The sequence below is a fragment of the Sebastes umbrosus genome, chromosome 10 (genome assembly GCF_015220745.1).
Source record: "Sebastes umbrosus isolate fSebUmb1 chromosome 10, fSebUmb1.pri, whole genome shotgun sequence".
Classification (NCBI taxonomy): domain Eukaryota; kingdom Metazoa; phylum Chordata; class Actinopteri; order Perciformes; family Sebastidae; genus Sebastes; species Sebastes umbrosus.
In genome coordinates this window covers 16,529,501-16,549,406 of record NC_051278.1, presented here as the reverse complement: position 1 = coordinate 16,549,406, position 19,906 = coordinate 16,529,501, and the positions used below count along the sequence as shown (strand labels likewise).

General features: G+C 39.7%; 2 protein-coding genes across 4 annotated transcripts; one reads left to right on the top strand and one right to left on the bottom strand.

Annotated features, from left to right (window-relative positions):
- Window positions 1-172: 172 nt before the first annotated feature.
- Window positions 173-11,578, bottom strand: adka (adenosine kinase a). Of its 2 annotated transcripts, none has more exons than XM_037782360.1 (11): window positions 11,330-11,578; window positions 8,260-8,334; window positions 6,970-7,023; window positions 4,733-4,811; window positions 4,427-4,599; window positions 4,216-4,324; window positions 2,507-2,677; window positions 2,332-2,367; window positions 2,106-2,220; window positions 1,908-1,994; window positions 173-1,797 (listed from the first exon to the last, which is right to left on the bottom strand). In XM_037782360.1, the coding sequence occupies exons 1-11, from the start codon at window positions 11,419-11,421 to the stop codon at window positions 1,673-1,675; spliced, it is 1,116 nt and encodes a 371-aa protein (XP_037638288.1). In that variant the 5' UTR covers window positions 11,422-11,578; the 3' UTR covers window positions 173-1,672. The 2 variants fall into 2 exon arrangements, with proteins under 2 accessions (XP_037638288.1, XP_037638289.1); XM_037782361.1 differs by lacking the exon at window positions 11,330-11,578 and adding an exon at window positions 9,510-10,249.
- A 1,244-nt stretch (window positions 11,579-12,822) lies between these two features.
- ap3m1 (adaptor related protein complex 3 subunit mu 1) lies at window positions 12,823-19,895 on the top strand. 2 transcript variants are annotated; one of them, XM_037782349.1, is made up of 9 exons: window positions 12,823-12,940; window positions 14,502-14,779; window positions 15,683-15,854; window positions 17,301-17,438; window positions 17,567-17,652; window positions 17,743-17,876; window positions 18,143-18,350; window positions 18,683-18,827; window positions 18,926-19,895. In XM_037782349.1, exons 2-9 carry the CDS (start codon window positions 14,507-14,509, stop codon window positions 19,024-19,026), a joined length of 1,257 nt encoding a protein of 418 aa, XP_037638277.1. In that variant the 5' UTR covers window positions 12,823-12,940; window positions 14,502-14,506; the 3' UTR covers window positions 19,027-19,895. The 2 variants fall into 2 exon arrangements, with proteins under 2 accessions (XP_037638277.1, XP_037638278.1); XM_037782350.1 differs by lacking the exon at window positions 12,823-12,940 and adding an exon at window positions 12,960-13,112.
- The last annotated feature ends 11 nt before the right edge of the window (window positions 19,896-19,906 follow it).

Here is a 19,906-nt window from a genome sequence, read left to right as displayed (position 1 = left end):
CTTTCATAGTATTAAGAACACACCATATATGCATAAAATCTGAGTAAAAAAAGTTGACTTGCTGTAGATCTCATACTAAGAATTATTTTTGATAAAAAAATTAAAAAAACTTTGAGGGATTAAAAAAAAATCTAATTAAATACTCAAACAGAAAAATGAATAAGCAAAAAGATCATCGTTGTACAGTTTATTCTTGAATTTTAGGCATCGCAGTCAAGCACAGAGATGGGCAACTTGAGTGCAACTGAGACCAGGAATACATCGTACCTTAAGGCTTTTTGGTGCATTTTAACATAAAAAAAACACCTATTTAACACAGGGACAATGCTATCAGATATCAGTTTCAAAACAACTCTCGTAGTATTCAGAAAACCTACTTCTTGCTCATCATCATGAAATTTGATCCATATTCAGAATAATTGTGTTCAAGTATTCAGTGTTGCGTAGACCACAAACTCAGGTTAATACAGATGGTTTGAAATGTTTGACCCCATATCACAAGTGTGGCCTGTGCCTGAATTTAGCTGTTCTGCATTTGTTTCCCCCATTTCTTTAATATCTTGGCAATAAAAATATCAAGATCTGATTATGTGAAAATGTATATTTCTATTCCATTAACATCTGATTTAGCAAAGCGGACGGTCCAAAAGTTTGTTTACATATTCTGTCTGGTGAAAAAGTCAGTTTTAATACCCACTGTATTCCTTTGACAGAGAACATTAAAATGTAATATGTTTCTATCTTGCATGCATTTTAGAGATGTTGTATGTCCATTTCCACCCACACAAGCCACCAGTTGCCCATCACTGGTCTAGTTTGCAAGTTTCCCTGCAGATTTTGTAACATTGACAGAGAAAGGAAGGAAAAAAGGCACTCGTTACTGGAAGCACCTGCCCAAAAAACAAACTTCCACGATGGTGAAGTTGAAGGTAACTTCTGAACATCACTGACACAGTGAAGCTGACATTTAACATCACAGGCCTCAGTGGGCAGAGGCTTTAACACAATTAAAAAGTGTGCACTTAAAAAGAAAAACATTTGGTTTCATAACTGGCCTGTTAAATTAAATCTAGACAAGTATAAACTCATGATCTAGAATAATTAATGTTTAAAAAAAATAAAAGTCAAAAACAAATCACTACTGCATATTTCAGTGCAGTATCCAGAACCTCTATTGACTGATATTTTATTCATTATTCTTCTGTGTATAATGTGTCCTTCCGTTGTGGAGTTAACTTCTGGTGCTTTGACTCGGTCTCCAAGGGGAAGAAACAACAGACTTGTGTGATGTCAACACGAGCGCTCGCAGCTTGCAGAGTCTGATGGGCGTCAGTGTAGCCGGATGTTGGCAGTGTCAAAGCCAAAAAAAAACATTTAGAAACAAAAACAACTGTACATGAAAACAAGATTTCCCATTAAGATCCTTTGTATAAATTAAAATAATCACATCCGTGATTTTATCATGATTCCTTTAGGTCATTTATGTATAAACAAATCTTCTTGGCTCTTGGCTGGAGGCACCCAACTAACAATTGGAAGGAAGTTATGAGCGGATTAATTGAAAAACAACATGGACGGGTGGCTGATAGTATTTGTAGAAATTAGTGGAAGTTATGGGAGTTGCAGCTGAGTATGAGGTTTCAGACGGAAGGACATGTTGTCCGGGAATCCCTCAGTTGAAGTTGGGTTTTTCTGGGAAGGTGCAACCTGCTCGTCTGATGATGACGTTGGCGGCGTGGTGTGCCGCCTTCACGCACTGATCCAGCGGTTTCTCCTGCACCAGCTCAGACAGGAAACCTGCAATACAGAGAAGAACAGAAACTTTAACAGAAATCCACAGAAAATTACAGGAAAGAACAAAAAGCAAACCCATAAATGTATCAAATGAAAACAGAGGGAAATCGTACCTCCTACAAAGGCATCGCCTGCACCGTTTGTGTCAACGATGTCCTTGGAGGCAATCTTCAGTACTGGGAATGTCTCGAACTTGTCACCTGAACAGACACGTGAGGAAAAATTATACGTCTGCAGCATAACACAAGAGACTGAAGGGAAATGAGAGTAACATAAAGACAGAAACAGACAAATCAATTAGAAAATCTTACTTTGCGCCATAACGGTTTCATCCTTCCCTTGGGTCAACACTACAACCCTCTGTCTCTTTTTGTTGTGTTTGGGCAAAGCCTGGGCTTTCTTGGCAATTTCCTTAATGTCCTCAGTCTACAGACAAAATACACATTAACACAAACCAGTTAACAATGCACAAAATACAAAAAAAATGCAGCACTTATCATTTGCAAATGCTAAAAGAGACTCAGTCAGTCCACTCACCTCGAAGTCTTGCTCTTTAGCAAATGCAGCTGCCTCCTGAAGAACAAAAACAAAACATTGTGTTACACAAAAATATGTGCTAAACATCAACATCTGGTGGACACAAAGCGCTGCACAAGCACATGCAGACAATATGAAGAGCATCTGAAGAATGTGCTGTGAAAGTTGGGCTTACCGTCTCATTGCCGAACAGAACATCGACGTAGGGCATAACCTGCATGAGGTTGTCCTTGAAGAACTGGCAGATGAAGGGTGCAGAGAGGTTCAGGCAAAACAGCTTGTTGTTTTCAGACGCGTGCTTCGCCACTTTCAGCATGGACTCCACAGAGACGGTCAGGAAGAAACCCTGGAGGCAAACGGTGACATTTGGTCAGGACTGATGTGCTTTTTATATCTTGATGGGCTCTAATGGATCACATGATGTAAGGTCATGAACAAAGACTGCACCAATATGTTCGGAAATTCCTCCTCTGGTGGTTAACCTCAAGTACAACGGTGAAGTGACAGTACATGAATTGACCTGAATATCAGAAGTAAATGACACAACACACCATATAGTAGTGTGTTTTTTTAGGAGAGAGAGCTAACTGGTTGCTCTGTGTGTTTGTGTCTTAACCAGACGGAAGATTTTTGGATCCATCGACTGAATGCGTTAAAGTATCCTGGTCTCAATGAGGATATAGACTTGACATGTTTTCTGTAATATATTTTTCTTTCTCTATATAGACTTCCCTGTTAAAACCTATATATAAGTACCTCTCTTCCATTTATGATGTATATAATAAATCCCTTTTTCCTGTGTCGTATCTCATGTTATATCGTATTTTCAATATTTTTAGGGCTGTCAAAGTTAACGCAAATCCCTTTTAACACCACTAATTTCTTTAACGCAACTTGTAATTTTTAGGTTGTAGCGGGCTCAGTTTCGAAGCTAGAGTGAAAATACCGATAGCATGTAAACTAGACAACCTAAGGAACCCATTGGTACCAACCATACTAGCTTGTCACAAGGTAAGCTAAATAACGCTCCAAACTTGTGCTAAATTTTGGCGAGGAAAAACGGTCATGACCATTTTCAAAGGGGTCCCTTAACCTCTGACCTCAAGATATGTGAATGAAAATGGGTTCTATGGGTACCCACGAGTCTCCCCTTTACAGACATGCCCACTTTATGATAAATCACATGCAGTTTTGGGGCAAGTCATAGTCAAGTCAGCACACTGACAGCTGTTGTTGCCTGTTGGGCTGCAGTTTGCTTTGAGTTGTTTATGCTAAATGCAGTACCTGTGAGGGTTTCTGGACAATATTTGTCATTGTTTTGTGTTGTTAATTGATTTCCAATAATAAATATATACATACATTTGCATAAAGCAGCATATTTGCCCTCTCCCATGTTGATAACAGTATTAAATATTTGACAAAGCTCCCTTTAAGGTACATTTTGAACAGATAAAAAATGTGATTAATTTGCGATTTACTATGGACAATCATGCGATTAATAGCAAGTAAGTATTTTAATCGATTGACGGCCCTAATTTTCTTTTCTCTGTAACTTCCCTAGTTTTCTTACATGTTAAAACCTATATATGGGTACCTATCTTCCATTTATGATGTACATAAATAACTTTTTTTTAATCTTATCTCATGTTATTTCGTTGTTTTTTTTATTTTCATTTTGTTTCAACTGCCATGGTTATTATCCGGGTCATGTGATTGCCTCCCACTGGTTGCTGATACTATATAGGTGAGGTCACACCTGTTTTGTCTGTTTGTTAAATGCCCCGACGAAGCCCAACAGTGGTTGAAACCATGTTGACTTTTATAATTTGGAGTGCCTGGATTGTCTTTCTGTTTACACAATATAGTAGTTTGGTAACTACTTACAGCGATGTAGTAGACTTTAGCTTTCTCCACCAGCTTCCAGTTTTCTTCCAGGTCTAGATGTTTGTCCTTCTTATAACAGTTAGCAGCAGCTAGGTTGGCTACCAGAGACCTGAGAGGAGGAAGCAAAAACAGAGATGAAGAGTTATAGAAAGATGAGGTTAAAATGAATTAACGTGTGCTTATTATTATTATTATTGTTATAATGACCCACCGGTTATCTCCGGTGATGCAAGCCGCACAACTCCCGGTGGGCTCTTCGTCTTGCTCGTAGTAGTGGGCATCGACATGGGCCTCCTCAGCCTTCTGCTTCAGGATGTTGCCAAACTTGTCTTTGCCGATGCAGCCAAAGAACGTGCCCACATGATGGGGTTCTTGGATCATCCACTACAGACAGTGACAACAGCTCTGATCAGCATCAGACAATTAACTCACCGCCGCCAACATTAACAGTAAGAACTCAGAGCATTGATGTAGTGACCAAACAGAAAGTGAGGTAGTTTGTGTGTGACTGACTGACCTGGGCGATCTTTATAGAGTTCTGTGTGGCTCCTCCAGCGTGGTACTCAACTTTGAACTTCTTCACTAGCTCCTCAAATCTACACACAGAGACAAACATGTCATTCAAGAGAAGATTCAAAGCCATGCATAACATTTGTTCACTTCTCATTCACCTAAAATATCTTTCTTTGTGGTGCTGGCTAAGTGCTAGACAAATGCAAAGCTCCCAACCTCACCACACACAAAGTATCAATTATGGCTGAACATGTTTTTTGAATACTAGTAGGTGGATGTTTTCAAACTTTGGACAGGCTAGCTGTTACCAAACATTATGTTAAGCTAAGCGTCTCTTGGCTATAGCTTCATATTTAATATACAGCCATGAGACTGGTGTCAATCTTCTCAACTAAAGGCCTTTACACACCGGGGACGTGACGAATAAACAACATAAAAATGCAAAATACTCACTTGTGAATATTATACGTATAGGGCTTTTATTGTGAAAGGGAAGAACGGAGGGAGTGGATCAGGTATGTGCTGCCTTTGTCGAGGCTGAAATGGGTAATAAAGTTTGCCGTCTTGTTTCGGACTACGGAGCCTTTGTGTTGTTGTTTCATAAATATAGGCGGAATTCAACCCGTTCTGCACAACATGATTGGTTGATGTCTTTGTTTGTGGTGTGAAAGCTCAGAAAAATCAACTTTGTTCCAAAAAAAAGTATGTTTCTTCTTTGACCGCATAATATTTGCATTATGTATTCCTGACAAAAACAGTTTGAAAAAAAATATTGACGTGCAATTAATTGCACGTCAATATATTTTTTCAAACTGTGATTCAGTTAATTAATTAATTGCACGAAAAAACACGCCCTAAGGCCTTCACTCTCAGCAAGAAAGCGTATTCATAAGAATGAGTATATTTCCCAAAATGTCAAACTATTCCTTTAAGTCTTACTTACTTTTTTTTTTTTTTAAAATCAGACATCGTCACATTTAAATCATTAATTGCATTTGAACAACTTTAACATTAAAATCTTAAGAGTTTTAGTGTTCATTATATGACTATTCTACTGGTTTGCATGACATTGTTGCTTTTATTGTGTCTGTCCACCCCTGTGGTGTGCATGGTGGTGGACGTGACTTGACGGCCAGTAACCTCATCTGGTGTTGGAGTGTACTCTCTGCAGAAGGCATATCTCTTCCAGGTAAATACAATACATGCATGACTGATCACTGACTATACTATCTGAACCATTTATTCCAGTTACGTAACACAAACACTGAAGCAGCGCTTTGCTGTTCAGCTTAGGGCTAAAGCATCTCTAATTTGCCATGTTATTCAGTCTAAATATAGCAGTCGCATAAACTTACACACAGATATTTCCTTGTGTGGTTTATGTGAGTGTAAGACAAAGTTTAACAGGCCGACTGCTGTTAAAGGTCCTGAGACTGAACCAGAGGTTGCACTGGGGGAGACATTCTTGGAGATGGAGAGAGACGTGGAGCGGTGGGGGTGACGCTCTATTTAATTATCTCACTTTCCTTTTACGCTTACAGTCTGTTGTGTCACTTAAGTATCTTCCCCTGGGGGGAATCTCAAACATATTAGCACCCTACCCCGGAGCACTAAAACAAGAAAGGCCTGAAACACCAGAATCGACAGGTAAACATGTGTGGACTTGCACCTTCATACATAACAAGTGACCAAAAGGCTTCTCTATTAACCCACCCTTCACTCATTGAGCTCCTGACAACATCGCTGACTCCAAATTTGGGAATCATGAGTACAAATCTTCCCTGACAGAGATGTAACCGTCTTTAGTGGTTGCATAAAAGTCTGGCTATATCTGTCATTCATCCTCAAAACCATTTATAGTGTAAATGTCATAATGATAACTGTGGAGAGTGAGAATACATCAGTTTAATCGCCTCTCTCACACAGTCACACACGACTTATCTCCTGCTGTTAAATGTTTGCTTACTGGCTCTGGTCTCAGAGGGACGGGGAGGTGAAGTGTCCTGCTTTGCTATTGGCTCAGAGTGTCTCTCTGTGCTGGATCTGCTGCTCTGCCATTGGCTGTCTTTAAAGATACGGAGGTCAATCGTGGTGATTTCTGGTGTGTGCCTGTTTTGACTGGCCTGCTCCAGAGCAGAGAGGAGCAAACTCAGTATGTATTCAGATATATGTCCTCCCTGTACAGACTACAAACCACAGCCTATATTGAGAGAGAAATGTTGCAATAGAGGAGATACTAACAGTGCTTTGTGTTTGTCCTCTGCCAGGATCTGGTCATTGGGTTTCAGGGTGTACCTGCAAATAATTAAAGGAGAAAAAAAGAAGCATTAGAACAACGAAATACACAAGCTCAACACATGTACGGAAAAAACACACAATAATCATCTCCATTATGATTATGTGGATAAGCATTGCAGACACAATGATCGTGCTGCCAAATGGTTGTTCCCTCCAATGGAAAATGTGATTAATGAAATCATTAAGTCATAGGCAGAGAGGCTTTGAGAAAACTCTGTGAAAGTGCAAGTGTTACTACTACCCATCTCCACTCAGTCCAAATCAATATGTTGGTCAATAAAGCGAAACAGAGCCGGCCAGTTCCCTCAAAACACAAAGGTAGGTAGGGGATTAAGGTGCAGCTTTAGTCCTGCTTTATTCTATGTGACTGAATTAGAACTGTGGTTTGTTGGTTTAGCTCTAATCCTGGCGTTTACGCAAGGTGGTTGAGAGTGGACTCAGAGCTGGAACCCAAAGGAGCCCTTTGCCCTGGTCAACTTATTGTGACAGAGCGTGGACAGACCAGAACAATGCTGCTCTGACTGCGTAGGTTTCTGCTGATGGCTCCCACGATTTCAAAGAATACACACTAAATAAACAAATGAATAAGTTACTAAAATCTCTAAATCATTACTGCTTTTGCAGGAACCTCATAACCCGAGACGTCAACTTAAAAAGGTGAATTGCTGAGTCACACATATTTTTGTGCTCTGCTAACTGCTTTAAGGCTTTGCCATTGTGATTTAACTGCATAGATTAATAATGCGAACATGATCGCAAAACAGAGAGAGGCATTGATTGTTTGTTGCACTCAGCTAGAACAGTCCATTATGTATCAACTCACTGCAATGATACACTGTCTCATTTCAGGATATATTAAAGCAATACAGCTGTCAGATCTGTTTTTTCCTGTGCTCTGCTCTGTATAATCCTTATCTTGTATCTCCATTGATCAAATTACATTATAGGACCTCCTTCTCTTATGGTCAGCCTGTCGCTGGAGTGACCTCACTGACACCGAACGTCTATATTTCACCTGACGTGAATTTGACTGTGCTTTACGGAGATTCTACAGCAGCAAAAAGATGAACTTTAGGCTCCTCGTCTTTCAGAAAACAAGAGTTCATTAAACACTGGAATAAAATATAATTAGAATATTTGTTATTTCTTTGCGTTTATTAATTATTGAGGAATCCAGGACTAGAAGCACTGCTGACAACACCTTCTTTAGGTTACTACATTGTTTTAACTTACTTGTCCAAGAAGTCTTTGTCCACAACAGCAGAGATGTCCAGTAAGGGGTTTCCCATCCCAAAGAGTGAATTGGGGCTGAAACATAAAGACGAAACGTTAAAACAAAAAAAAGCTCCACATGGCTTGGGTTTAACATGACGACAGCACTTCCTTCTTTACTTTATTTATTTTTTTTTTTTTTACAATAACTCTAGCTCTACAGCTTTTTTATCAATTAAAAGAGCAGACAGCCCTCCTCCAGCGTATTTTAGAAAAGGAAATTTCAATTTCAAATTTGTTTTGCACTCCACTGAATGAGCTTGGTTGACCACACATTTACAAAAAACACAGTTTTGTTTTCATGTGATTTCAAGCACATGACTTAAAAAATCTTCCACTTTCACAAACAGAGAGAAGCAGAACTAGTCAATGTCTGAGAAAGATAGTTTGGGAACATGCATGACTCGTCAGCAAACATTACAAAATAATTTGAATGAGGTGGTGCGGTGTTGAGGACCCTGTCAGTTATTCATGTAACCATGTTATGACATTCACAGCAAGGGAACATCAGGACAGCTGTAGGCTGTGTGTGTCTCTCTGCGTTTGTACATCTCGTTCTGCCTGCCCTGTCCTGAGGCGAACAACTGCAGACAGCGGTTGATACCAAAAATTATCATTTTAAAACAGCACAGCAACCCTCTCTTTGTGGCAGACCCACTGGAACTTGGTTACACATCAGTAACCATTAGCCAGATGGGTTAAGCTGTAACTTTAGCTTTTTCTGTAAACAAGTACTGAATGATTTACACTCAATAAAGCAAAAGCACAAAGGGATTGTGGCAGCATGTCAATATGTGTGTCTTGGTGTCATCTTCTCTCTTGAATGCTTCTTGATGACACCACAATCTTGTCAGCGTGTCGGGGAAAACCCCAGATGGAGAAAGTCTCTGAACACAGACCCTGACATATGCCACCTCCACATGAACATGTGCTACAACATTTTCCCCATCGAGCCCTTTCTTTCTACATTCAAGATTTACCGTTGCAAAAACAGCAACATTGCAGAATAGGGAGACGTAGTTAAGCAGGTTTCTGTCACTGGAAAATGCATCTACCCAGCAGATGCCACACCTTTACTATCATTTCCAACATCACATACATATGCCAGTGTGCAATCAGATGATTACTGGGCTAGTGCAGCCAATTAACACCGAACAACAACCCATATGCCTGCCATTGGATCAATGCTCTCTATGGCAACGTGTTCTTACCTTGCAGAAGACATGGCGGCTCTCTCTCTGTGTAACCTAGACACTAACAGACCTGTTGAGCAACCTAGAACCGGCTCAGAAAGAGCTAAGCATTCAAAAACTTCACAATTTCAGCTCCAGTGAGAGGGGTAGATCGATGTTCACCCTGCAACCACAGCTCCTCCTACTCAGGACTGACTGATTGGAGGCATCTAGAAGGAGGAAGGGCCAAAGCTCTGTCTCTTGTCTGCTGATTGGCTTGTCTGGCTTCAATCCCCACTCTGCTCTTCTTGAAGCTAACAGCAGAGTTGAGCTGAATAGGGGGAAATTGCAGGGTAGATGCACCGTGCAAGTGCAGATCTATTCAGGGGGAAAAATCATCAAAACATTGCATATTCACCACCATGTGACTAGGTCATTGTTTTGGGAGCTGGTGCATGCTGGCTCAGACATGCTTTTCTCTGCAGTAATCAATGCTACACCAAAGCAGTGGAGCCAATTCTTGGCACTGAATGAACTGAATGTCCCACATCAGTCCACGTATTTCTCTTTCTGCAGCTTCCTAAACAGTTGAGCTGAATAGGGGAGTAGATGCACCGTGCAAGTGCAGATTTATTCAGGAGGAAAAAAGCATCAAAACTTTGCATATTCACCACCATGTGACTAGGTCATTGTTTTGGGAGCTGGTGCATGCTGGCTCAGACATGCTTTTCTCTGCAGTAATCAATGCTACACCAAAGCAGCAGAGCCAATCCTTGTTGGCACTGAATGAACTGAATGAACTAAATCAGTCCAAGTATTTCTTTCTGCAGCTTCCTAAACAGTTGAGTAGATGCACTGTGCAAGTGCAGATTTATTCAGGGGGGAAAGCATCAAAACATTGCATATTCACCACCATGTGACTAGGTCATTGTTTTGGGAGCTGTTGCATGGTGCAGCTCAGACATGCTTTCTCTGCAGTAATCAATGCTACACCAAAGCAACAGAGCCAAAACCTTGGCACTGAATGAACTGCATGTCCCACATCAGTCCAAGTATTTCTCTTTCTGCAGCTTCCTAAACAGTTGAGCTGAATAGGGGAGTAAATGCACCGTGCAAGTGCAGATTTATGCAGGGAAAAAGCATCAAAACATTGCATATTCACCACCATGTGACTAGGTTGCAATTCATTGTTGTGGGAGCTGGTGCATGGTGCAGCTCAGACATGCTTTCTCTGCAGTAATCAATGCTACACCAAAGCAATGTATGAAAGCATGAACTGAATGTCCCACATCAGTCCAAGTATTTCTTTCTGCAGCTTCCTAAACAGCTGAGCTGAATAGGGGAGTAGATGCACCGTGCAAGTGCAGATTCATTCAGGGGGGAAAAAGCATCAAAACATTGCATATTCACAACCATGTGGCTAGGTCATTGTTTTGGGAGCTGGTGCAGACATGCTTTCTCTGCAGAAATCAATGCTACACCATGCAGCAGTGGAGCCAATCCTTGGCTCACTGAACTGAATGTCCCACATCAGTCCAAGTATTTCTTTCTGCAGCTTCCTAAACATGCAGGGACAGGTGGTGCACAACTTAATTAGATACTGGCACACATGCTGTTGAGTTGCAGACCTTGCTGTTGGACTTTACACTGAGGTCGTTATCAATGTCGACCTCTTCTCACCACCGTGGTGGTTCATACAGAAAGAAACACACAATGTTCAACCTCATGCATGCATAATGTGGCTTCAGGCTCACTTTGTAAACTAAATATTTGTTAGCATGCAAACAAGCCAGAGCTGAGGGTCGTGCAGGTTGTTAGCTTTTTATTGTTAAGCTTTTTATTGTTAAACTTTCGGTCACCTTAGTTTCGTGGGAGTCTTTTTGGTCGGAGACTCTGTCTTCTTCTCTTCTGAGAGTCTTTGTTTCTTTGCTTTAGGTTCTTCTGAAGCCATGGCTGTATGTGTGCACGCTGTAATCACGTTAACCGGTGTGAATAAACGTGGTTGAGCTAACTCGTGCTAACAGTCAAGTGGGCGTTAGGTACCCTGAGTCAGGCCTCGCAGGCAGTGGGACGTCATCACAGAGCTCCACCAATCAGAAGCCTTACATTGAGGTTTTTCTGGAAATGTGACACCCACTTTTTTTTTTAGCGCTCATAAATAATACACAGAATTAAATAATACTACTTGAAATGTTTTTTTGTGTTTTTTTTAGAATATTTCATTTTCAAATTTTTTAATATACAAAACATACAAAACACAAACATGGCTCGCGTAAGATACATGGGAGAAGTCTACCCTCAGGGCTCTCTGTCAGAAATCTTCTTAGGTTTAGGCAACAAAGCTACTTGGCTACATTTAGGAAAAGATAATGGTTTAGGTTCAAATTAACCTTTTCTGGCAGAAAGCCTGCACGGTGGTGCAGGGGTTAGCACTGTCGCCTCACAGCAGGAGGGTCGCAGGTTCAAAATCGGCTTGGGGCCCTTCTGTGTGGAGTTTGCATGTTCTCCCCATGTTAGTGTGGGTTTTCTCCGGTTTCCTCCCACAGTCCAAAGACATGCAAGTTAGGTTAATTGTTGACTCTAAATTGCCCGTAGATGTGAATGTGTGCGTGAATGGTTGTCTGTCTCTATGTGTCAACCCTGCGATAGGCTGGCGACCTGTCCAGGGTGCACCCCGCCTTCACCCCAGTGTCAGTAGGGATCGGCTCCAGCCCCTCCGTAACCCCTAACGGGATAAGCGGTTGCAGATGATGGATGGCAGAAGGCCTTTAAACGTCTCCCATATGCCAGTACAGTATTATACCAGCAGAGTATTTCCAAATGAAGTTGAAATACTAGACAATTTGTTTAACTTTTTTTTGAGCAATGAAAACAATGAATGTATGCAATATCTTTAAAGTTTTTAAGTGAAATTATTGTCATTCTCTCGTGTGGTCTTTTTTAAAACATTTTAATTTGATGTTGGTTTTGTTTCATTTATGTTGTCCTTTTATGTTTGGCACAGCTCTTTGTTTATGTTTTCGCGCTATGCTTCTTCAGTATGTAAATGTTTTTAATATTTCTGCTGTTACTATGTATACTGTCATTTTGAAATAATAAAAAAAAAAAAAAAGTTGTGCTATAGGAAGCTTTGTAGTATTCAGATTTTGAGAGGAGGACCTGCACCTGGAAGTTATCGCTCAGGGCAACAAAATACCAAATCCAGTATTAGCTGTCGGCAAATGTTGCCTGATTAAAAAGCCCGAAACTTTGCTCTGAAAGTTTTAATCAAATTGACACTAGAGTTTATTTGTATTTAAACCATCCGAACGCTTTATTTACACTATTTTTTCCTTATTATTTTGATTTATCTGCATGTACTGGTGACTTCGTTGTGTTTACGTGTGCATAGATCTGCAGGCGTCTCCTCAGACAACTCACACAAAGTCTTCCATCCTGGCAACGCAGTAACAATCAGCCGGAGTTAGCAGGTAAAACTTTATAGAATCTGTGAAACATTGTAACATTACGTTCTATTTAGAATCGCTGTTAACTCGAACTAAACAAAGGTTACATCAACATTAAGAAACAGATGGTAGAAATGTTGCTAATCCCAGTTTGCTAGTTAATTTACCTGAAGTTAGTTTGACAGAGTGACAGCAGGTAAATGTTATTAACAAGTGACTCTTAATATTTGCTTTGTTTTGATTTGGGTTCAGTCAAAGTTGTTTAAAACTGTTTTATTCTCTCCATCAAGGCAAGGCAAGGCAGCTTTATTTGTAGAGCACATTTCAGCAACAGGGCAATTCAAAGTGCTTTCCATAAACATTCAAGAACATTGTGCAAAAGACCATGAAGACATAATTAAAACAGTTATAAAAACATTAAAGATTAGAAAATTGTTTTTTTTACTGATAGATGCTAACTGTAACTTACTTAAAACCTATTTGTATTGTTTACAACTTCCAGAACACACATTTTATTCTTATTTTATTGTTGATAATTGGTGCTTTCTATATATATTTTATAATATTTATATACACACATATCTTGTCACTACTTGTGTACATAACAGTCCTGTCTGTTCCTTACCTTTGTTTGTCCAGATGTATTGTCCTTGTCCCTACATATTATGTCTGTGTCTGTGTAAGGCAAGGCAGCTTTATTTGTAGAGCACATTTCAGCAACAGGGCAATTCAAAGTGCTTTACATAAACATTCAAGAACATTGTGCAAAAGAACATTAAGACATAATTAAAACAGTTATAAAAACATTAAAGATTAGAAAATAAAAACAAGCTAAAAATAAAAGCTAGGATAGAAACTAAAATAGAGTATAACGCACAAGAGTAAAAGCTCTAGTGCAGTATAAGATCATTATCTGGTTTAATAAAAGCCAGCAGCAGCAAACAGGAAAGTTTTAAGCTTTGATTTAAAAGAACTCAGAGTTGGAGTTGGTCCTGCAGGTTTCTGAGAGCTTGCTCCAAATATTTGGTGCATAAAAACTGAACGCTGCTTCTTCTGCATGTTTAGTTCTGACTTTGGGGACACTAAGCAGACCTAATCCAGATGACCTGAGAGGTCTGGATGGTTCATAACATAGCAGAAGATCAGAAATGTATTTTGTGATATATGTATATCCATTACTCTAATAACACTCTACTGCTGAAAACTCCGGACACTGAGCACAAATATAATATCAATATCATGTGCAATACTACTTTTTACATTCTCATGTGCATTATCACTGTTCATTGTGTGCAATATTAATGTCCAACATGTGCAATATTAGTTATTTTTTCTGTTTGTTAGCTTACTTTACCTTTTTTATTTTACTTATCTTATCTTATTTACTAATTTTACTAAATGTATCTTACTTAATTGTTATTCTATTAGGCACTAGTGCTAGAAATAGTACTTTTTTTATTTTATACACTTGAACTTGTTGTAATTTTGTTGTATTTTTGTAGCAATCTCTGGCACAAGAATTTCCTTCGGGATTAATAAAGTTCTATCTTATCTTATCTTACTAACAACCTCCTCATTGTTGCAGCTGAGATGATCCACAGTCTGTTCCTGATCAATCACTCGGGAGACATCTTCCTGGAGAAACACTGGAAGAGTGTCATCAGCCGCAGTGTGTGTGATTACTTCTTCGAGGCGAAGGAGAAGGCGGTGGAGCCGGAGAATGTGGCCCCCGTCCTGCAGACCCCACACCACTACCTTATCTCTGTCTACAGGGGAAAGCTCTTCTTCCTGTCTGTCATCCAGACTGAAGTCCCTCCACTGTTTGTCATCGAGTTCCTGCACAGAGTGGCAGACACAGTTCAGGTGGGATTATATATTTAATTTATAAATCAGACTTGTTATGTCTAGATGTAGTTTAGATAAAAAATGAATCTCAAGTGATCAGCTTTCACTTCCCTGAAAAGATTTTATTGCTGCTGGATACAAAGACAGTATACATAAGCTCGTGACCAAACAGGTAGGGAAATTCCATGCTTATTTTGTAGCTTGACAGCTTAAAAAACACTAAACACACTGTATCCCACTATTTGCAAGGTTTGTTGTGTTATACACGCACTACATAGTTTGACAAGACAGTCCAAATGTGGACTAACTCGGCACAACTGAGTAGCTGCCGGGTGTCTACCATGTTTTTTTTATGGTACAATATACTCTTTTATCACCCAAGATCCATTTTAGTGTGGAGTATAAACAGGAGCAGAGGCCTAATCCCATACTGCATACTACATAATAAATCTAAGAAGAATCTTTTTTTTAAACAAGTGTATTTATTGAGTTTTCAACATAACTCCTCCAGTAGTTCAACAAACAATCGGACAAACAAACAAGTATGGTGCACTTATTAACATTCACATCAAGGCGCTATCTAATTATACTATGCTTTGACAGGATAATACATATATTACTAAGTACAAAAGAGATAAAAAGAAAAAAATGACCTATGTAAATATAAGTAAATCAATAAAACAAAAATAATGCACAGCAAATATTCAAGGCAAACAGGCTTCTGCAGATTTCTCCCCCTCTAGAAACTCCATAGAAGATCTCCATATTTTCTCAAAGGTAGAGTATTTTCCCTTAATTGTCAGTGTAGGTTTTTCAAGAGCAAGAGAGTGTAATAGACCCTCGAGCCAGATCTGTAGGCTTGGTCTGTTAACTGATTTACAAAATTTGGCTATAGTATCTTTATCTTGTTTTTGTCGACAGGACTACTTTGGGGAGTGCTCAGAAAGTGTCATCATGGACAATGTGGTGACGGTGTACGAGCTGTTGGAGGAGATGCTGGACAACGGCTTCCCTCTAGCAACAGAGTCCAACGTCCTCAAAGAGATGATCAAGCCTCCCACCATCCTGCGATCAGTTGTCAATACGCTCACAGGTAAACGGAGGTTACATTGGTGTTAAAAGGTCAATCTAAACTGTACCCAAAAATGCACAGCTTTGTGATGAAAAAAGGTAAACAAAGAGGACGGCACGTGTGTGTTCAGTCTGACATATTAAATGTACACAGAAACATAAACATTAAGGATTTAAGATGGTACATGAAATACACATGTAATCAGAGGAATACAAGTGACTATATTACACACCTGGTTTATTCATTAACCACTTCTTTTAATTTTGCTTAATGATGCTGTTTTGACAAAAACTAGTACTTTGATTATTTGACTCTAAAAAAAACCCAGTCCTCTCCTCTTGTAGGGCAAGCCTGGAAGATGTTCAAATCAGGTAGTAAAAAATGCAAAATAAAAACCCACAATTGGCGTCGTCAAGTGCTGTCCTATTCGTATTTATACCATTTCAAGCCCTGCAGCCTCTCACACTCAACCACTTACCAGGTGTCAGTTAAGTCCCGGAGGGTTCAGGGCTTAAGGCAGACTTTATCAATTGGCAACCCGTGGGCTCAATCCGGCCCTTTTACAACCTCAAACCGTCCCTTTGATCATTTATAAATATGAAAAAAGTATTTTTAAAAAATTATAATTTCTTCCAATAAGAGTTTATTCCTGTTCTTCAACATTACCACTCACGCTTTTGACTGTTAAAAGCAATATCATTGTGTTTTTATTTGTTTACATTGTTTGATTATTAGATCATCTTTTTATTAGTAGGCTAATTAGCCCATTCATTAGTTATGTCTTGTTAAGCACAGAAATACTTATTTTGTTAAAAAGTTTTAACCCAGGCTGTAAAGCAGAGGGAATTTAGGAGTCAAACTGAATAAAAAAAGATGTGATGTACAACATTGTGTTTATTAAAATAATAATCTAATAAGATTAAAAAGGTGTATTGTTTACACATTTAAATTCCTAGCTTTGCAGATCAGACAGGAAATGTAAATGTCCGTCCCCGTAGCACTTCACTGTTTTTCAAATGTGGCCCTCCTAAAAAAGTAATTGAAAAGGCCAGGCTAAAGGCCTTAGGGGGGACATTGGGATTGGGCCTTTGTCTACATATCTTAACAGCATTGGGCGGAGGACAGGGGAAAAGTGGTAGAACAGCAATCAAAGACATTCAGTTTAACTGTCAACTGGGTTTTTATTTACCCTAACCCAAAGTCTTACAAACTCAACAGAAAGTCTTGCTCCACTAGCCGACTTACCGGTTCAAAATGCAACAAACGTTTGCTCTGGATATCTCTCTGATTGTCCTTTAGTCTCCCATGAGGAGGAGATCAGCTCCAGGTGTGTGACTTCCCACACCTGCTCCCAACCTGTCATATGTGGGTGGGTGCCTCTAATGACCCTGCCCCTCTGCCTCTTACATTATCTACAATATTTATGTGTACATTTATGTTTGTGCCTTTCTTTTATGTGTTTTCCAGGAAGTAGTAATGTTGGAGACACATTACCAACAGGCCAATTGTCCAACATCCCATGGAGGCGGGCTGGCGTTAAATACACCAATAATGAGGCATATTTTGATGTGATAGAAGAAATAGACGCCATTCTGGACAAATCAGGTACAAACAAGCACTTGTTTGATCACCATAGATGAAGAGTTTATCCGTAGCATTTAGAAGTTTTGACTTTTTCCCAGAAGATTATATAATTAAATGTGGTTAAACATGCTTGCATCGTTGTTATTCAGGTACGACAGTATTTGCAGAGATCCAGGGTGTAATTGAAGCCTGTGTGAGGCTCACTGGGATGCCCGACCTGACTCTGTCCTTTATGGTGGGTTCATTTCCTCTCAGCTCTGTGTTTTTTTTCTCTATGTGCTTTCATGTAAAATTCACTCGCCATCTTTGTCGTTTTCGATGACAGAATCCTCGTCTTCTCGATGACGTGAGCTTCCACCCGTGTGTGAGGTTCAAGCGCTGGGAGGCGGAGCGCGCCCTCTCTTTCATCCCGCCCGATGGAAACTTCACACTCATGAACTATCATGTCAGCTCCCAAAAGTAAGCATAGGCACATCTGTATGTCTCATTTAAAATTAATTAAAAAATGTGTGTAAATATGTGATCTGCTGGTCTTCTAGCAACAATAAAATCTTTGTTGTGTTGTTTTCTTCGGGTTTCGGTGTGGAGGAATGGATCGAAAATTAGGATTCACAATCCACCCTTGTTACCGTGTTTACTTGTAAACACAAGCTGGTCGCTGTCTGCCTGCTGAACCTGAACTGTTTATTGTCATCGTGGTCAATTGTGTCTGTGTCCTCCCTCAGTCTCGTGGCCATTCCAGTGTACGTGAAGCAGAGCATCAGTTTCTTTGAGACGGGACCTTGTGGTCGCCTGGACATCACCATTGGGCCCAAGCAGACCATGGGGAAGACGGTGGAGGCCTTGATGGTCACTATCCACATGCCTAAAGCTGTGCTCAGTACCAACCTCACGGCCACACAGGGAAACTACACCTACGACATCGCTACCAAGGTAACCAACTGTTTACAAGGCCGTCCTAAACAGTGGTCAGTCAGTCAGTGTCCATCATGCTGCTCAGTTTTTGTCGATCTAGTCAAATGCTTCACTTTAAAGCTATTTGCCTACCTCAAAGGTGCTAAATTTATGGCCAAATTAACATTAAAACTACCCATTAAAGGCATGAGATTTCCTTTTCTTTAAGACACACTTATGGACTAGAGTTTTTGTAGCTCTACAATGAAGTAACTGATGTAATCTTGGTCAGAACTGGTGGTGTTGTAGAGAAAATAAAACTCTAAAGTAAAAGCATTTTTGTTTGATTTGTCCTGTGTGTGTTTTGATAGGTGTTGGTTTGGGACATTGGGAAACTGAACCCCCAGAAGCTTCCAAACTTGCGAGGCAGTCTGAGTCTGCAGGCCGGAGCCCCCAAACCTGAAGATAATCCGTCACTCAACATTGACCTGAAGATTCAGCAGGTGGCCATATCAGGTAGTCCTCGCTACATGACCTCTTAATCTTTTAACTGGGCCAAAGTTTAAAGTCCATTTTCAGTCAGTGCTCACTATGCTTCTCTCCCCTCTATGCAGGCCTCAAGGTGAATCGTCTTGACATGTTTGGTGAGAAGTACAAGCCGTTTAAAGGGGTCAAATATGTGACTAAAGCGGGTAAATTCCAAGTGCGGACCTGAGTAAAGCCTGTCAAAGGTCAACAATCCAATGTGCCAAAAATAGGAGGGTTACCAGCTCTCCAATATGTCTTACATATCCTCATTGTTATTAATTAACAGTTATTTATTATGTGTTCTGTATTACATATATAAGACTGGGTGGTATTTGTGGTCTGTAAAGGGAAGCCTTAATAATCAATGTGACCTTGTTGAAGTGCTATCCAGTTTAAATGTGCTGCATTATATGAACCATTCCTCCTTTCTTTTTTTACTATTTCTTTCTTTTATTAACACCTTCTGAGTGTTGCCAAAGGGGGATATTTCAGTTAGAAAAGGGACACTCGCAGCTACACTCACTATGTCATCACACCTATACAATCTTACTTGCATGCTGCCTGAAAGTAAGCAGCCATGCCTTTAAAAACCTTTTTACATATAAGGTAGCAAGTTTTATACTTGTATAAATGCTTATTTTTGAAAAATCTATATCTATCTACTTCCTGAGTAGCTGCAGTGTGTTTTTAGTGCAGGTGTTTTTTGCACACATTCACTCTTTAATGTGGCCTTGTATGGTAGGTTTAGGTGTTTTGTAACACACTAAAGCACATAAACTGCATTTTTTGGAGGCCCGAGGGGAAGTTTATTTAAAAAAAATATATCTTTATATCTAAGGTACATTGAGGGAGTACAACTATCTGCAGGGTCTAGATACAGATGTGTAAAAAGCACTCGTAAATCTACAAAATCTTCACATAATCTTGAATGCAACGTCTTCGCTCAGCACAAGATTTGCACAATCAATTGTCTAAGTGGAAAATACTACTTAAAGCTCCTGTATGAAGTTGAATCTGTAATTCAGTGTATAAGATGTCTTATAAAAGCTTTAAAATAATGTGTTCAT

Coding starts and splice junctions, on each gene's coding strand:
- adka (XM_037782360.1), bottom strand. CDS start 11,421: ATGGCTTCAGAAGAACCTAAAGCAAAGAAACAAAGACTCTCAGAAGAG. Junction 4,325..4,426: donor TGCATCACCGGAGATAACCG/GTGGGTCATTAT, acceptor TCCTCCTCTCAG/GTCTCTGGTAGCCAACCTAG. Junction 2,678..4,215: donor CTAAAGTCTACTACATCGCT/GTAAGTAGTTAC, acceptor GTTTGCCTCCAG/GGTTTCTTCCTGACCGTCTC.
- ap3m1 (XM_037782349.1), top strand. CDS start 14,507: ATGATCCACAGTCTGTTCCTGATCAATCACTCGGGAGACATCTTCCTG. Junction 17,439..17,566: donor CGCCATTCTGGACAAATCAG/GTACAAACAAGC, acceptor GTTGTTATTCAG/GTACGACAGTATTTGCAGAG. Junction 17,877..18,142: donor TATCATGTCAGCTCCCAAAA/GTAAGCATAGGC, acceptor GTCCTCCCTCAG/TCTCGTGGCCATTCCAGTGT.